At 43.3% G+C, this 15,119-nt stretch overlaps 1 protein-coding gene and 1 long non-coding RNA gene across 2 annotated transcripts in view; one reads left to right on the top strand and one right to left on the bottom strand.

Annotated features, from left to right (window-relative positions):
* The window catches only part of TMED10 (transmembrane p24 trafficking protein 10), a 23,439-nt gene extending 18,201 nt beyond the window's left edge, over positions 1-5,238 (top strand). Inside the window, exons 4-5 of the mRNA XM_084629938.1 lie at positions 2,469-2,595; positions 2,989-5,238. Coding sequence (XP_084486064.1) covers positions 2,469-2,595; positions 2,989-3,110 — 249 coding nt within the window. The 3' untranslated portion in view covers positions 3,111-5,238. The remainder of the gene's footprint in view (positions 1-2,468; positions 2,596-2,988) is intronic.
* LOC311521571 lies at positions 5,050-15,119 on the bottom strand. Its single transcript, XR_014711914.1, has 2 exons — positions 14,735-15,119; positions 5,050-9,444 (listed from the first exon to the last, which is right to left on the bottom strand). It is a non-coding gene; the product is annotated as an uncharacterized lncRNA (long non-coding RNA).

The following is a 15,119-nucleotide window of genomic DNA, read 5'->3' as shown; positions in this document are numbered from 1 at the left end:
CCTGCTTGTCCCACACCTGGATTAGGGGGGCAGGTTGGGTGTGTGTGAGAGAGTGTCCCTCTCGCTTTCTAATGCATGCACGTGGCCCAGAGGGATGGGGCCCTGGGGTGGGGCAGGCCTGGCCCTTGTGCTGTGTAAGGGTTGGGTGCAGCCCCACTGCCAAGTCCATGTCCGGGGGGGGGGGGGGCAGGGCGATCCCCCACCTCCGCAGCCAGTGGCGTGCACTCCCTGCTGCCATGCTGGAGCCTCCACTCCCATTGCATTTCTAATCTATTGTCTGCAACAATTTCAATTCTAGTCCAGTGATTGTACAGTGACATGCTGAGTACTACATGAGATATTAGCTATGCCATTCACTAACGCCCCAGTCTGGCAAAGCATTTGTTTCAATGGGGATACTCACTCTGTGCAGTGTTCCTCACACAGTGACTCAATTACTTGCAGAAACAAATAGTATTCATGAGGGAATTCTGTGCCAAAAATCAAAAATTCTGCAAATTTTATTTGTCAAAATAACACACTATAATCACGCCATTTTCAATTATTTTGGTAATGTATTTCAAAATACCTGTCAGCAAGTATGTCTGTAACAATACAGAAAACAAAAAAGATTCAGGAACATTTTTTTGACAAATAGATTCCTTACTAGGTATATTAGCACATCTATATGGCTCCACAGAGCAGATGGCAATACTAATAATGGTGAATTCAGAGCAGGAACCTGTGTTACTGCTACACTAAGGTGGAGAATTTAGATGTAGCAATGGCAAGAAATGTAATCTGCTTTCAAGCCAGAGCTGATTGATTTTAATCATTATTTAAATTAGCAGGAAACCTTGATTTAAATAATCAATTTTAATCATGTTTTTCATTTTTTACTTTTTAGTTATTTTCCTAAAGAAAGGTTGATTCTCATTGATTGATAACCATTAAAACATGTTGGTTTTCCAATATAGATTTTACACTAAATTTGGTACTTCTTTTTGCTAACCAGGAAGGATACATTGTATCTATACCTGTGTTTAAGCAATTATTATGTAGCTGAACTTCTGTTTATTTGGATTCTTGATTTTTATATTTTTATTGTGTCAGAAAATGAATGATGCATTTCTTATTTCCTAGATGATAATTTTTTATTTCTAGTTTCTGTCTAGCTCTATTTGTATACAAATTCAAATTCAGTGAAAAATGTACACACGGTATTTTATTTATTTATTTAACGAAAATTATTTTAAATGTGCTGAATACATAAGAAAAAAGTTTATCAAAATATGTTTTGCATTTAAATCTAATTAATTTGTTAAACAAAGGAAATATTATCCATAGTTAATGAATTGAGGTAATTTTTTCTGGTCACCGCGTCCTTCAGGATTTTAGAACTAGTAGATCTCATCCTCTCATCCCTATAGATGAAAGAGGGGAAACTAGTTTTTCTGCTCTTTTGACTCCTATTGCTTTCTTAACTTTTAATGAGTTAGTCATTAACTTGAACTAGGTGAATGAACTGAAATGAAGAAAATATTCTCTCTGCACCTGCAGAAGAGGCTACTGCAGTCAAAAGCTGACTCAATGTGCTTAGCCAGTAACTTCAATAAGTTCAGTGGTTTGATTTTTTTAAAAAAGTTGGCACCAGACATATTATTTATTTAATTTAAATTATTTGAATAGATTATAATAACTTAATTTCAAATTTAACTTTAAGTGTATTTTTAAAAATAAACCTGTATTTACATTTTTTAAAAAATCATATTTAAATTTTAAAAATCTAAAACATTTTATTTAAAAAAAAATAAACAATTTTTTATCCACTCTGTTCCCAGCAGCCCCCATCTACATCGTGTTCCCATATTGTGTGTGCTTATGTTTATGCCTTAGATTTAAGTGCAATGTAGTCAAGTTACCATGCTTCTGGGTAGGGGAACTTAGAACTTTCTGACTTGTTGTGTTTAAATTTTCAATCCTGAAGTTGTTGCAATACCAGAGTGGGCTTTGTATTTGAATTTCCTGTGTCTTTTTTTTTTTCTGTACCCTTCCTGTGGCATGTGGGGAGGGCCTGAGTGCAGGCCTTTGGCATGGAGTTACCACACCACCCACACAAGAACATGTAACTTTCAGCCACATGGCAGACTCCACCAGCCCAAGCCCCGGAAACCAATTCTGAATGAATGAGAACTAGGGAGAGTCAGAAGGGAATGTGTTTAAATACGTGCACACATGCTATGTTCCTGCTGTGAGCAGGAGCAGGTGTCTTGCTAGGAGTGGATGGGGTAGATGGAGTAACAGTGTGCAGAACCTCGCTGTTTTGGGGTTACCTGTGGTTTTCTGGTCTGCAGAGGACACTGTCATAAGGGAGAGATGCCCCAGATCTGGGCCATGTGGGGATGAAGAATGGGCTCGGGCTAATTGCCTCGGCCCATGTAAGAGCTGCTGCTTCTAGCTCAGTGACTCACTGATTCTCCCCTTAACAGATTGCTAAGGTGGAGAAGTTGAAGCCCCTGGAAGTGGAACTGCGGCGCCTGGAGGACCTCTCTGAGTCCATTGTCAATGACTTTGCTTACATGAAGAAACGAGAGGAGGAGATGCGGGACACCAATGGTAAGAGTCCATGTACTCCCAGGGACGACTGCAGCTGTAAGATCTATACACTCACGATGTCTGGGTTAATGGGACAGAATTTGGAGATTAGGCAATTACAGCTGTCACCTTTAAACTTCTGGGAGGGGAACGCTCAACCAGTCCTTTCTAGAAGTCAATTCCTTTCCTCCCACACAATGCTCACGATTCTGCCATGGGAAAATAGCCTCATGTTGGTGCTGCATCTGCTCAGCCCCCAGTTCCCTCCTCCTCACCACCAAATTTCCTGAAATTTCACCGTTGAAGCTCTGTAGGAGTGAGGGAAGATGAATTCTGGGAGACCTTCCCCTCAAGAGGATCCTCTATCCTGACTCTGGGCATCTGAGCTTCTCTGTATTGGTTTGTCTGTTTCAGAGTCAACCAACATCCGGGTCCTGTACTTCAGCATCTTCTCCATGTTCTGTCTCATTGGACTGGCCACCTGGCAGGTCTTCTATCTGCGTCGCTTCTTCAAGGCCAAGAAGCTGATTGAGTAAAGGGGCAATTCCCCTTCCCCTCCTCCCAGGCCCAGCTGGACACCGCTGGGACCCAGCCATGGCCCTCCAGAGCCATCTTGCACATGATACATGCTGACTGGAGGTTTTCTGCAGGAACTGTCCCCAAAGAGGGGAGGGGAGTATAAGCACTGGAGACTACAAAGGGGCTTCTGACCTCCTGTTGGATGGTGGGGGCGGGGGAGGTTGTGGTGGGATTGGGGACTCCTAAGGCAGTGATGAAATAAAACTTGTTTCTATGACAGCTGCAGTTGGTTTTGCACGCTGTCTTTTCTCCTTTTATATTCGAAGCTTGGTGTCTCCCATCTGTCTGTGACCATCGCGTTACTCTGAGTCACTTGAACTGGCTAAGCTCATTAGGTACCATGCAGCTAGAATTTGGGGAGGGGGGAAACTCCGAACTCTGATATTCTGGAACCCAGCCCTATGCAAACAGAGCTTGGTGCAAAGTGACAGGTTACAGTGCTAGCAGGGAGCGGGCACTGAATTTTAGCCTCTGTCATAGACCTTGGTGTTTCTCCCTGTGGGAGCTGGAATCTTTGCAATGATGGGTCAATGCATTCAGGCAGATAAGGGATGGGTTTGGAGGAAGGGGAGCTAACAGGCTCAGCAAGATGTTGCTGAGCCTGAAGAGAAGCCTGCCTGACTCAAACAATCTGTTGAGAGTCAGCCCCACCCTTTCCCCATGTGTTTGTGTTGGATTTGCTTCTCTTTCTGAAACGATGCAGCAGTTTCCTGAAAGCGCCTTGGTCACTGAGGGACCTTTGCGTGGAGGCAGAAGGCCTTGCTCAAATACAGATTGCAGTGCAGGCTTGGACCCATCTTTGGAATGGGAGCATGGTAGGTTGGGAACTTTGTGAGGCCCTCTTCTCATCTGACACTGCTAGAGTTAATGCCGAGTGTAGCTGGCTGGACCTTCATTCCCTGTATGTGACATGCCCTGCTTTGTGTTCTGGGGATGTGTGGGACGCTGGCATTCAGAGGAGCCGAGGGAGTGCAGATGAACTGGAGTACAGTACACAATGGGAACATGGATGTGCCCCTTCTGAGGGTCTCTGAGTTGACGAGAGCAAGTGATAATGGCAGAAATGTCTTGGAGACTCCCCTAAACTGGTGAGAACAGCTGTGCTGCATGTAGTGAGAGGCCCTTTGTAGTCTTACTGCGTCCAGCATGGTGTTGGATTAAAGCGGTCAGGCTGGAGAAAACTAGGTAGGTCTGTTTCCTGGACTTACCCCACAGGGGTTTCTGGGCAGAATGATGAAAATTCTTTCATCTTCTCTGCATTCCCTTTGAGCAAAGAGACCATCAGGGCCTAGCCCCTGGTCACACACCCCTTGTCCTTCCAGCCCAGAGGTCTCTCTGCCATTCAGAAAAAGCAGTGTCTGTGTTTTCTGAAGTTATTTTGTGAAATGTTTTTCTAGTCTGAATTTATCCTTCTGCTATTAAAAAAAAGCCCAGAGGCAGCCAGGAAGGAAGAGGAGAAAATTGGAAGTAAGACCTTCCATTGTCTTCTAAATCCATTAGACATGTCGGAGTTTTGTATCATTTGTCCTGAAATCTTGTATTTTTTTAGGCTTTTTGCTCTTTCCTCACTAGCCCCTCTTCTCCACCTACAAGATCCTGACCTTGTTAGTTCTACCTGCAAGTGCCCAAACTGCTTTTTTAACAGCTCTGTTCAGAACCCAAGGCCCACCTGCTTTATCCCTTAAGCACTGGGAAGCTGTTACAACACCACAGCAGTGATGTCTCAGGAAGGGACTGAGCTAGAAGAGATAGTTATGGGTAGTTTAGCTTCCCACAGTCTGAAGTCTGTAGCAGATCTGCTAAGGCTTAAAAAAGGTGAGAATGAAAAGAATGTTTGGAGGCGCTTCTCCTGTCTCTGCTTTTGCTCACCCGTTCGCTAAGTTGGCACAGTGAGATCTCTTACGTAAATGAGGTTGTGAGGCTAGGATTACACCCGGGTGACTGTTGCTCTGTAGTCACATTGATGTTGCTCAGCCTCTGTCTCTGCTCTTAGCTCTTGTGGTAACTGGGGAACAGAATTGCCTGTAATTACTGGTCTGGGGATTTTGTCATTTTTCTCAAATAAAGTTTCCTCTGGAAAAATAACCCTCCTGAATTGTGTGACTCTTGTCCTCTTCATGCCACATTCTCACTAACTGCTTCTCCTTGCACTCCTGTCTGCTGGCATGCTAACCTGGGAACCCAGGAAGCCTCAGCGCTTCAAGGAGATTTGTAATTTCCTCCCCTTTAACCTCAGTAACTTTGTAAATTAAATTTGTCTAAAGAATGTAAGTGAATTCTGCGCTGCTGAAAGGGATCAGGTTGGTAGGCCTGGAGATTGCGGGCCTTCAGTTTGCAGAACCAGTACAGCACAGGCATCAGCAGGATAAACAGCACTCACGCTGACCTAGAAGGACCACCTCTAACAGGGAGAGTGTCTCTGGTTCATTAAATCCTTGCCCTTTCTACTAACTATGCCATCTGATCATGTGGGGCCCATCTTCTGTGAAGCAACTGGACTGAGACCATCAAATGGTTTCACCAAATAACTCTCAGCTGGTAACTGACATGGGCTGGTGCTCTGGAGGTAAAAGGCTCCGTATCTCATTGTCGGTTCTCTGTGACATACAGTCCAAGTTAACCCCATTTCTCTTAATGAATAGGAATTAGCTTCAGGTCTATTCTACAGAGGGAACTTTAAATCCCAAATATGAGTTTGCCCAATGTGAGTGACAAATATGCACTGAATGGAGTGACTACTAGGCAATTTTCTTATTGTATGCAGGCAGTGTCCCTGCTGTGCTCCTGTACCTCTTGCTGGGAGACGCGGGAACTGTAGTACTGGAAGTGTGCACCCCTTCCTGCACCATTTCCCCAGGTGCCCCATATGGTGAGATGGGTAATTGCTAACTCCCCCCATGACCAGTGCTGCTGCATCATTCTCTAGAACACCCCTGGCTTTGCAGTAGAGGAAAGGATTTTGGACTAGTGTTTTCAGGAGAGCTTCCATTCTCTCCAGTGAAGTGTTGTTGCAGCCAAAAAAATCTGGCTTGCTTTCTGGTGTGCATGCCAGATATCTCCAGAGGAGTTAGCTCTAGGTGCACTAGTCTAGGCCCTCTCATCCTGTACTCTTGCGACCACATTTGTGTTATGTTTATACAGTTCCTGGCACAATGGAGCTCAGGTCTGTGGCTGCTATTGGAATAACAACTCTCAATAGACAGCACTGCATTCAACATTTCAGGAAGAGAAATTCTCAGCCCTGTCAGATAAGGTGTAGTCTCTCTGCATACATTTAAGTATATAATCACTAGATATAGCTGTTCTCTCATCTGGGTAGTCTGGAATTGGGTCTGGATCTCCTCAAAGTTTTTAGGGTGTTGATGTGGTATGTTAGTTCTGTTCCAAGTCTGAGCAATGGGCTGAAGCTGAGCTATTCAGATAATTGGGTCTTGGCCCATCTCTACTTGTGACAAACACATCACCAGTAGATGTAATTATTGAAGCAAATTGCATCATACAGACACTGCCAGACCTCTTCCACCTACCCATTCTAATTGAACATGACTAACAATTCCTACATTATTTAGACAGTACGTAAACATTTTATCTAGAATTGCTTTAACTCCGATATATCCTCATATATTCCATCTCTCTTCCTATGTCAGGACAAATTCTATGCTCCGTACAGAATACCTACTGCATCTGCTCTATTTGTTGTTATGAAATTAACTTCCTACACCATATCACACATCTCCCAGAAGGCATCAAAATGTGTAACAAATAACCACAATGTGGAACACCTGTGTTTTGTTGTGTGCTGTGTCATAACTGATGGTAGATAATGTTTTTAAACTAAAACAGGTTAAAGACATTTTCTTGCTGTGTGAATCAAATAAACCAATCTGTTAGAGACAAGGGTCGTGGGTCCCTATCTGGGCGTCTCATGGAAAGATAACGGTTTGGAGGAAGAAGGATGGTCCCTGCCAAGGTTCCCCAAATTCACTTAATGTTGGTGGATCCCCTCCCTTCCCAATTCACTTGGTTTAGGCTGGCCCTACCTTTGGTTTCCTTTGTTACTGCCTCCACCACACTTGCCTTCCTCAGGCCCACAAGGCCCTTAGGCTCTGCTCTTCTCTCCCTCTACCCTTAATGAGCAGAGAGAAGCCTCTGAGAGTGGGAACTTAACTGCCCTGGAGCTGATAGTTGCTGTTGGGGAAGGAGGGCATGCAAACTTGAGGCCGATGCACCTTTCACAGGAGGAGAGCAGGGAGTAAAAAGGAGAGAATGGCACCTATTAGCCTGTGAAGAGCACAGCAGTTCAGGGCCCGCTTTGCTCTCTGCCTGTTCTCCTCCGCCTCCCTCTGTAAAAATGTATCATCATACCCACCTGCCCTCCCTCTTCTGCCTACCCAAAAACAACCATTGGCATCTTTTTGGGCTCATTTCCTTAGAGACCTCTCTCCGCTCCTTAGAGGGGAGGTGGAAAGGGGAGAAGAGGGGCAGAAAGCAAAATGCACTGTAGAATACATGGGACACTCAAGTTCCCTGCCATACCAAAAATATTAAACTGGTAATCGTCACCTAGCACAGAAAGAACAACCAATGAGAAAAAAGGATCAATGTATGTATATTTGATGGTTTAATGTGAATTTTCATATTATAACTGGACATTATAGTGAGAGGCAAATTAGAAATACCTAAAGATTACATCCTGTATCTGCACTACGGTGACCGATTATCTCCATACTTTGTTTTATTAACTAACATACCTGGCATGTAGCTTAAGCAATACTTAGGTTATCTATCTTATATATATCTTAACATTGAGCTAAAGTTTTTAGCTGAAAATTTCCTTTTGGAGGACCGGCGGGGAAGGAAGAAAGAAGCAGAAGATACTTTAGTAGCTTAAGCTGATTTCAGTTATAAAGTTATATGTGGATCAAACTGTGTCAGAAAGAGACTTCAGATGAATTATTTTCAGTGCGTAAAGGGGTATGTGTCTAAGTCTTTATGTATGGAAGAGAATACAGTGTATAAATGTTGATGCAATTATAAACTCTTCAGGGCATGGATGATGTCCTCCTGTGTGCTTGCAGAATGGTAGAGTGATTCCAGTTGGGGCCGTTGGGTGCTACCACTATACAAATAATAAATAAAAAGAATAAATGTGAATAAAACCTCATGCTGAAAAGGCTTCTTGGATTTCTGTGCTGTTTGGTAATTCCACACAGATGTTAAAAGTGCCTATATTTTCCTGTAAAAGCGGCAGAGAGTCCTGTGGCACCTTATAGACTAACAGATGTATTGGAGCATGAGCTTTCATGGGTGAATACCCACTTCGTCGGATGCATGTAGTGGAAATTTCCAGAGGTAGGTATAAATATACAAGCAAGAATCAGGCTAGGGATAACGAGGTTAGTTCAATCAGGGAGGATGAGGCCCTCTTCTAGCAGTTGAGGTGTGAACACCAAGGGAGGAGAAACTGCTTTCATAGTTGGCTAGCCATTCACAGTCTTTGTTTAATCCTGAGCTGATGGTGTCAAATTTGCAAATGAACTGAAGCTCAGCAGTTTCTCTTTGAAGTCTGGTCCTGAAGTTTTTATGCTGCAGGATGGCTACCTTTTAAATCTGCTATTGTGTGCCCAGGGAGGTTGAAGTGTTCTCCTACAGATTTTTGTATATTGCCATTCCTAATATCTGATTTGTGTCCATTTATCCTTTTACGTAGGGACTGTCCAGTTTGGCATATACATGTACATAGCAGAGGGGCATTGCTGGCACATGATGGTGTATATTACATTGGTGGACGTGCAGGTGAATGAACCAGTGATGGTGTGGCTGATCTGGTTAGGTCCTGTGATGGGGTCGCTGGTGTAGATATGTGGGCAGAGTTGGCATCGAGGTTTGTTGCATAGATTGGTTCATGAGTTAGAGTTACTATGGTGTGGCGTGTAGTTGCTGGTGAGAATATGCTTCAGGTTGGCGGGTTGTCTGTGGGCGAGGACTGGCCTGCCTCCCAAGGCCTGTGAAAGTGAGGGATCGTTGTCCAGGATGGGTTGTAGATCACTGACGATGAGTTGGAGAGGTTTTAGCTGAGGATGGTATGTGATGGCCAGTGGAGTTCTGTTGGTTTCTTTCTTGGGCTGGTCTTGCAGCAGGAGGCTTCTGGGTACACATCTGGCTTTGCTGATCTGTTTCCTTATTTCCTCGTGTGGGTATTGTAGTTTTGAGAATGCTAGGTGAAGATCTTGTAGGTGTTTGGTCTCTGTCTGAGGGGTTGGAGCAACTTCTCCTCCCTTGGTGTTCACACTGTTAAGGAAAAGTTAGTACATGTGACTCCATTTTGGTTTGGAGCCCAACACCTCAACTGCTAGAAGAGGGCCTCATCCTCCCTGATTGAACTAATCTCGTCATCCCTAGCCTGATTCTTGCTTGCATATTTATACCTGCCTCTGGAAATTTCCACTACATGCATCCGACGATGTGGCTATTCACTCTTTGCCGCTTTTACAGATCCAGACTAACACAGCTACCCCTCTAATATATTTTCCTGCTGGGTTTACAATTTCTACTTGGATTCCTGTGAATGCTAGATATACTTTAGCCAAACATAAGTTGTGGTGCTCAATACAGGGATAACTGGGTGAAATGTAATGGCCTGTGTTATACAGGTGGTCAGACTAGATGATGTAATAGTCCTTTGTGGACTTAACCTCTATGACCCTATGAAATGCTGGACCTAATCCTTTTTGTTGGAGGGTCTTAGCTTTTCCCTCATTTTTAAGTGGACACTCCTTTCTTCAGGTACAAAGCAATCCTCCTAGTGGATTCAGTACCTGCAGTAGTTTCTGTACTGAAGTGAAAGGCATGGAGCTTTAACCTGCACCAGACTCAAATCTTGGTAGATAGTGAGGACTCAACATTTCAAATTCGATTTTGGCTGAGGATGTTTGTGGCAGCTTATGGGGAGGAAGACCAATCATCTTGCAGTTGATTGTCTTTTGCACAAAATAGTCTGTGTGTGAGTCTTCATACACAAGTATTTTTATTGCATAAGGATAGAGGTTTGTCTGTATAATGTATGTGATTAAAGATGTCATTACATAACTTACACATTAAGCCATTCTGATCATCATGCAGCCTGCCTGGTTTCCCACCTTTACTATCTGAAATAACGTCTGAGGTCTTTGCTCTTTACATCAGCTCTGCTGAGAGCAGCGCTGCTAAGCTAACCACAGACAGATACAGAACAAAAATGCTCCGCATAGACTAGGAATGCATAGACTGGGAGAACCAGAGTTATGGGTCACAGGAGAAGAGTGGCAATGAGGAGCAGGGGGCTTACTCAGTGCATGCAGTTTTATGTCCAATGTTTGCCAGAGTCCATTTGATTAACAGCTTTCTCTGTGTAGCTAAGGATAAAAGATACCAGTATATTTAGTACATAGAGGTGAAATATAAGAATTAATGTTGTAACATAGGCCTGAGGCCTGTAAAACAACCGCTTAGCTAAACTAACTATGACCTAAGACCTAAATATTTGACACAAGCCTCTAACTAGTAAGTGACCCTAAATCACAAGTTGTCACAACATAGCAATGACCCTATATCACAAGATGTCACAAACGTGAACGACTCACACAGAAAACTTAAAACTCAGGAGGAGCCTTATGGACATGTTAGAGTGTTTCCCATCAAACCCTTCCCACAGCTACACTTTTAAACAATGGAGTGCCACCATGTCGAAAATTTTATGTTGGCCTTCGTGAGGAGAAACTGGTTTGTTTATGACAGTAATGCCCAGAGGCGCCAGGTAGGATTGGAGTGCCATTTTGCTTGTAATTGCACAAACATATCTGTCCTTGCTCTGAATCACTTCCTGTCTAAATTGGAACAAGATGTAGTGGGAGGGTGTGGAACAAACCACATGGTGAGGGGAAGATAAAGTTGCCAATGATAGGAACACAGGTTGCATAACTTACTTAAGTTTACAATTTGGAGTGTGTATGTAGATAGATATAGATATCAAGGATCATTAAAGGCCTGTTGGTGATTCTTTAGTTTCACTTGTTCACTTCTCTCTTTTTTAAATTGTACTGACTAAGGATGCTAATAAACTTGTTTTTAATATTTTCTTATTAAAAGTAGCCTATTTTTGTTTTTATAGATAGATAGAAATATATAGGCACCAACTCTGGGGCTGGAGCTACAGGAGCCTAATTTCCAATGTGCCGGGGGTGCTCACTGCTCTGCCACAGGCCCTGCCCCCACTCCACCCCTTCCTGCCCTCTCCCCTGAGCCTGCTAAGCCCAGTCCTCCCTCTCCGAGCCTCCTGTACACCACAAAACAGCTGTTTGGGAGGGAGGGAGGGAGTGGGAGAAGCTGATCGGCTGCTGGTGGACAGGAAGCACTGGGAGCGGGTGGGGGAGCTGATGGGGGGGGGATACTTACGTATTACTGTAGCTCTTTGGCAAAACACAACTTAGGCAGCCAAACACCTATCTTCCCCTGGTTCATGGATCAGAGAGCACTTCCCTACATCCTGTACTTAAGCACCTGTCTCTGAGAGAGGGTCAGGGCTTAACATACTCTCCTCTTGTCAGTATCTCCCATTGGCTAGCTTAGGCAGCTCCCTGCCTACTGTGGTGGCTTTGTGGATCACATTCTAAGGCACGTATCTCCCCATTCATTGTACAGAAACCTAGGTGCCTAATTCAGGCTTCGTGGATCACAGTAGCGTGCCTGTGATTTTCTAGGCACCTGAAAGTTAGGCACCATGATGCTCATCCATTGACATAGCCCTCTCAATGTAACATCCTAGTGAAGATAAAGCACTGTAGTTTTTGCCTTGATGTAACTAATGGCGATCAAGCCCAAGCAGGGAGAGGGGCATGGGGTTAACGTACACTAGCTATATCAAGGTATAACTCAACTTGCCTTCACTAGGCTTTTACATCACAACAGCTATTCTCAATACAAAACCACACCTTTTTGTAGTGAAGACATAGCCTCTGAGGACTGCATAGTAGCTGGGGTTATCTGACTCTAGAGAATATTAAAGAGACAAGGTGGGTGAAGTAATATCTTTTATTGGACCAACTTCTGTCGGTGAGAGAGACAAGCTCTTGAGTCACACAGAGGGTATGTCCACAATACAACTGCTAAAGCAGCACAGCTATGGTGCTGCAGCTGTGCTGCGTAGTGTAGACACTTCCTACATTGACAGAAGGGGTTTTTCTGTCAAAGTAATTAATCCACCTCTCTGAGAGGCAGTAGCTAGGTTGACAGAAGAATTCTCACATTGACCTATCCACATCTACTGGAGAAAATGGGTTAACTTAACTACAACAGACAGGGCACAACACTTTTCACAGAACTCAGTGACATAGCTTGTTTGTTCTAATTTTTAAGTGTAGACCAGACCTAAGGCTTGCACAGCTATTTGCTTATCTTTTGGTGCATCTCCTTTTACCAGCTGAGGTGGATAGATGTCTGTTACATTTTGTCATTTGAAACACTTAAGTGTTTTACAGGATTATGAAAGTTTGCATCCGAGTGAATTATTACATTGTGCAGAATGTTTTTAATTCAGTTTATAACAAATGAGCTGTGTGGGTCTCAAATGACAAATGAGTGATGTTTTGTCTTATGCTCTCTGTTGGCTCGTTCCATGACCTTTGAAACAGCTGATCCTGAGGTTTTGTTGCAACAATAAAATGGTTGTATTCATCTGTGTTGCAAGTGGTCAACATTGTCTGTCATCTTTCATCTTAAACTGTTCATTGGCTTACCCCTGTATTTTCAATGTTGCCCAAACAGTCTCTGTCATGGGACTGATGGTAGTTGGGTAGCATTCCCAATGCTCATGGCAGCTAGGGTCAAACACACAGCTGATGCCCGCGAGAGCTGTTGTTTTCTTGAGGCCTTATTTGATTTGTATTATTTCATTTTCTGATCCTAGTGATTTAGATGTTGAATAACTTCCTCCTGGGAATTGTTACACAGAAAGAGATGCTACTGAACAGTTCTCACAAAATGTATTCTCTTCTTTCTATAGTTCATCACCTTGAGGTATCTTTGCCCTTGAGCTGTTGAATCATGTACAAATTAACCTGTGTGATTCTGTATAAAAAGCATCACGGGGTTCCATGTTGCATTACAGCTTTATAGAGAGGAACTAATCTCTCCCTGCTTTGGGATGTGGTGCCTCAATAGGTGCAGTACAAAACCTTTGCAGCCATATCACATTGCAACTCCTGTCTACTTTTCTGTAAACCCTCACCACCTTGGTCTCTTTCACCCATTCATGCTTCTCAGATTTCTTCTTCCCATTCAGTGTCTTGTTTTAGGATAATTTTCCTCCAGGTGTATCATATTAGCTACATTTTCCCAAGTTGAATTTCATTCTGTTTCTATATTTCTAGATACTTTTTATTTCTCTGCCATTGGTACTGTCTGCAGATCTCTCAATTTAGTAACATTTACAAACTTCATTAACATGGTGTCTTGTCCCTTTTGAAGATCATCAGTGATATGGATCCATCCATATGAGTCTTCCTATCCAAGTCAATTTGAATTAATATTTCAATTAAGATTTCGTGGAACATAGCATGGAATACTAATGTAAATAATTTGTTATTTGCTATTTTTTTTTAAAGCTAACAGATCTGTCTGACAAGACTTATTCTGTATTCACTGCCAATGCTTCCTATTAATCATAGTTCCATTCTCTCCAGAGGCCAGACTCTGCCATTCTTACTTGCATTGAGTAATATCTTACTATGAAAGTGGTCCCACTGATTTGAGTAGGACTACTTGTGGAGTAGGGCAATGCTCAATGTAAGGGTGGTAGATGTTTTGTGATTTTCTTCTCTATTTGTTCATCATTTTATGGACAGAAGTTAAATTTGACATGGATATTGGATCAAGTGGCACTAAATAGTGTAACACATTGTTTATTATTAAATCATGTTTGATCTGTTTAAATGACATTAAGCCCATCACAAATCACCTAATCAGAAATAATGTTATGCCCCCTCCTCTCAGATACAGACCATGCCTTGATCCTCCCTTCTTCCATTCTATGCTTGATTAAGGCAACCAGTTTTAATTTTCACTAACCAGGAAAGTGACACAGAAGCTCTAGATCAGGGGTTGGCAACCTTTCGGAAGTGGTGTGCCCAGTCTTCATTTATTCACTCTAATTTAAGGTTTTGCGTGCCAGTAATACATTTTAACATTTCTAGAAGGTCTTTTTCTATAAGTCTATAATATATAACTAAAGTATTGTTGTATGTAAAATAAATAAGGTTTTTAAAATGTTTAAGAAGCTTCATTTAAAATTAAATTAAAATGCAGAGCCCCCTGGACCAGCGGCCAGGACCTGGGCAGTGTGAGTGCCACTGAAAATCAGCTTGCACGCCACCTTTGACACGCATGCCATAGGTTGCCTACCCTGCTCTAGCTTACCCAGAATGCAGCCATGTATTTCTGATTGGAATGGTCTGGCAGAAGCATATTGAACTGGGTTGTGCTTCTGCATTGGCTCCCTCTTCTGGTGGCTATTTGCAAAGCTATGAATACCTTTGATCCAAGTTACCTTTAAAGGCTGCCTCTTCATCTGGGCTTCACTGCAGCCTGTCTGATCACTGGCCCTCTCTCCAGCAAGAGCTTGAAGCTGGTTGTTTCTGGCATTAGGGCCACTACTGACATTCAGGCCTGGTGGAGGCTTATTTAACCACGTGGCAGAAGATTTGTGGAGAAGCAGATGCCTGGCCAGGCAGTGGTGCTGTGGGGAGGCCTGGCCAGGATCCCTCGGAAGAAGTCACCTACTCAGTGAGATGGGCGAACAGAGCCAATGAGAACCCCTGGGGCCTAGGAACAAGCAATGATGGGAGAAGGAACAGCCCCAACTAGCGGGGCTAATGGAGCCAGACTATAGCACCCCTCCGACCCCAAACTACTCAAGGGCTCCCCTCCCCCAC

The sequence above is a fragment of the Lepidochelys olivacea genome, assembly GCF_965140295.1.
Source record: "Lepidochelys olivacea isolate rLepOli2 genome assembly, chromosome: 6".
Taxonomy (NCBI): Eukaryota; Metazoa; Chordata; order Testudines; family Cheloniidae; genus Lepidochelys; species Lepidochelys olivacea.
The sequence above is the reverse complement of the archived record's forward strand: the minus strand, read 5'-3'. Positions and strand labels throughout refer to the sequence as shown.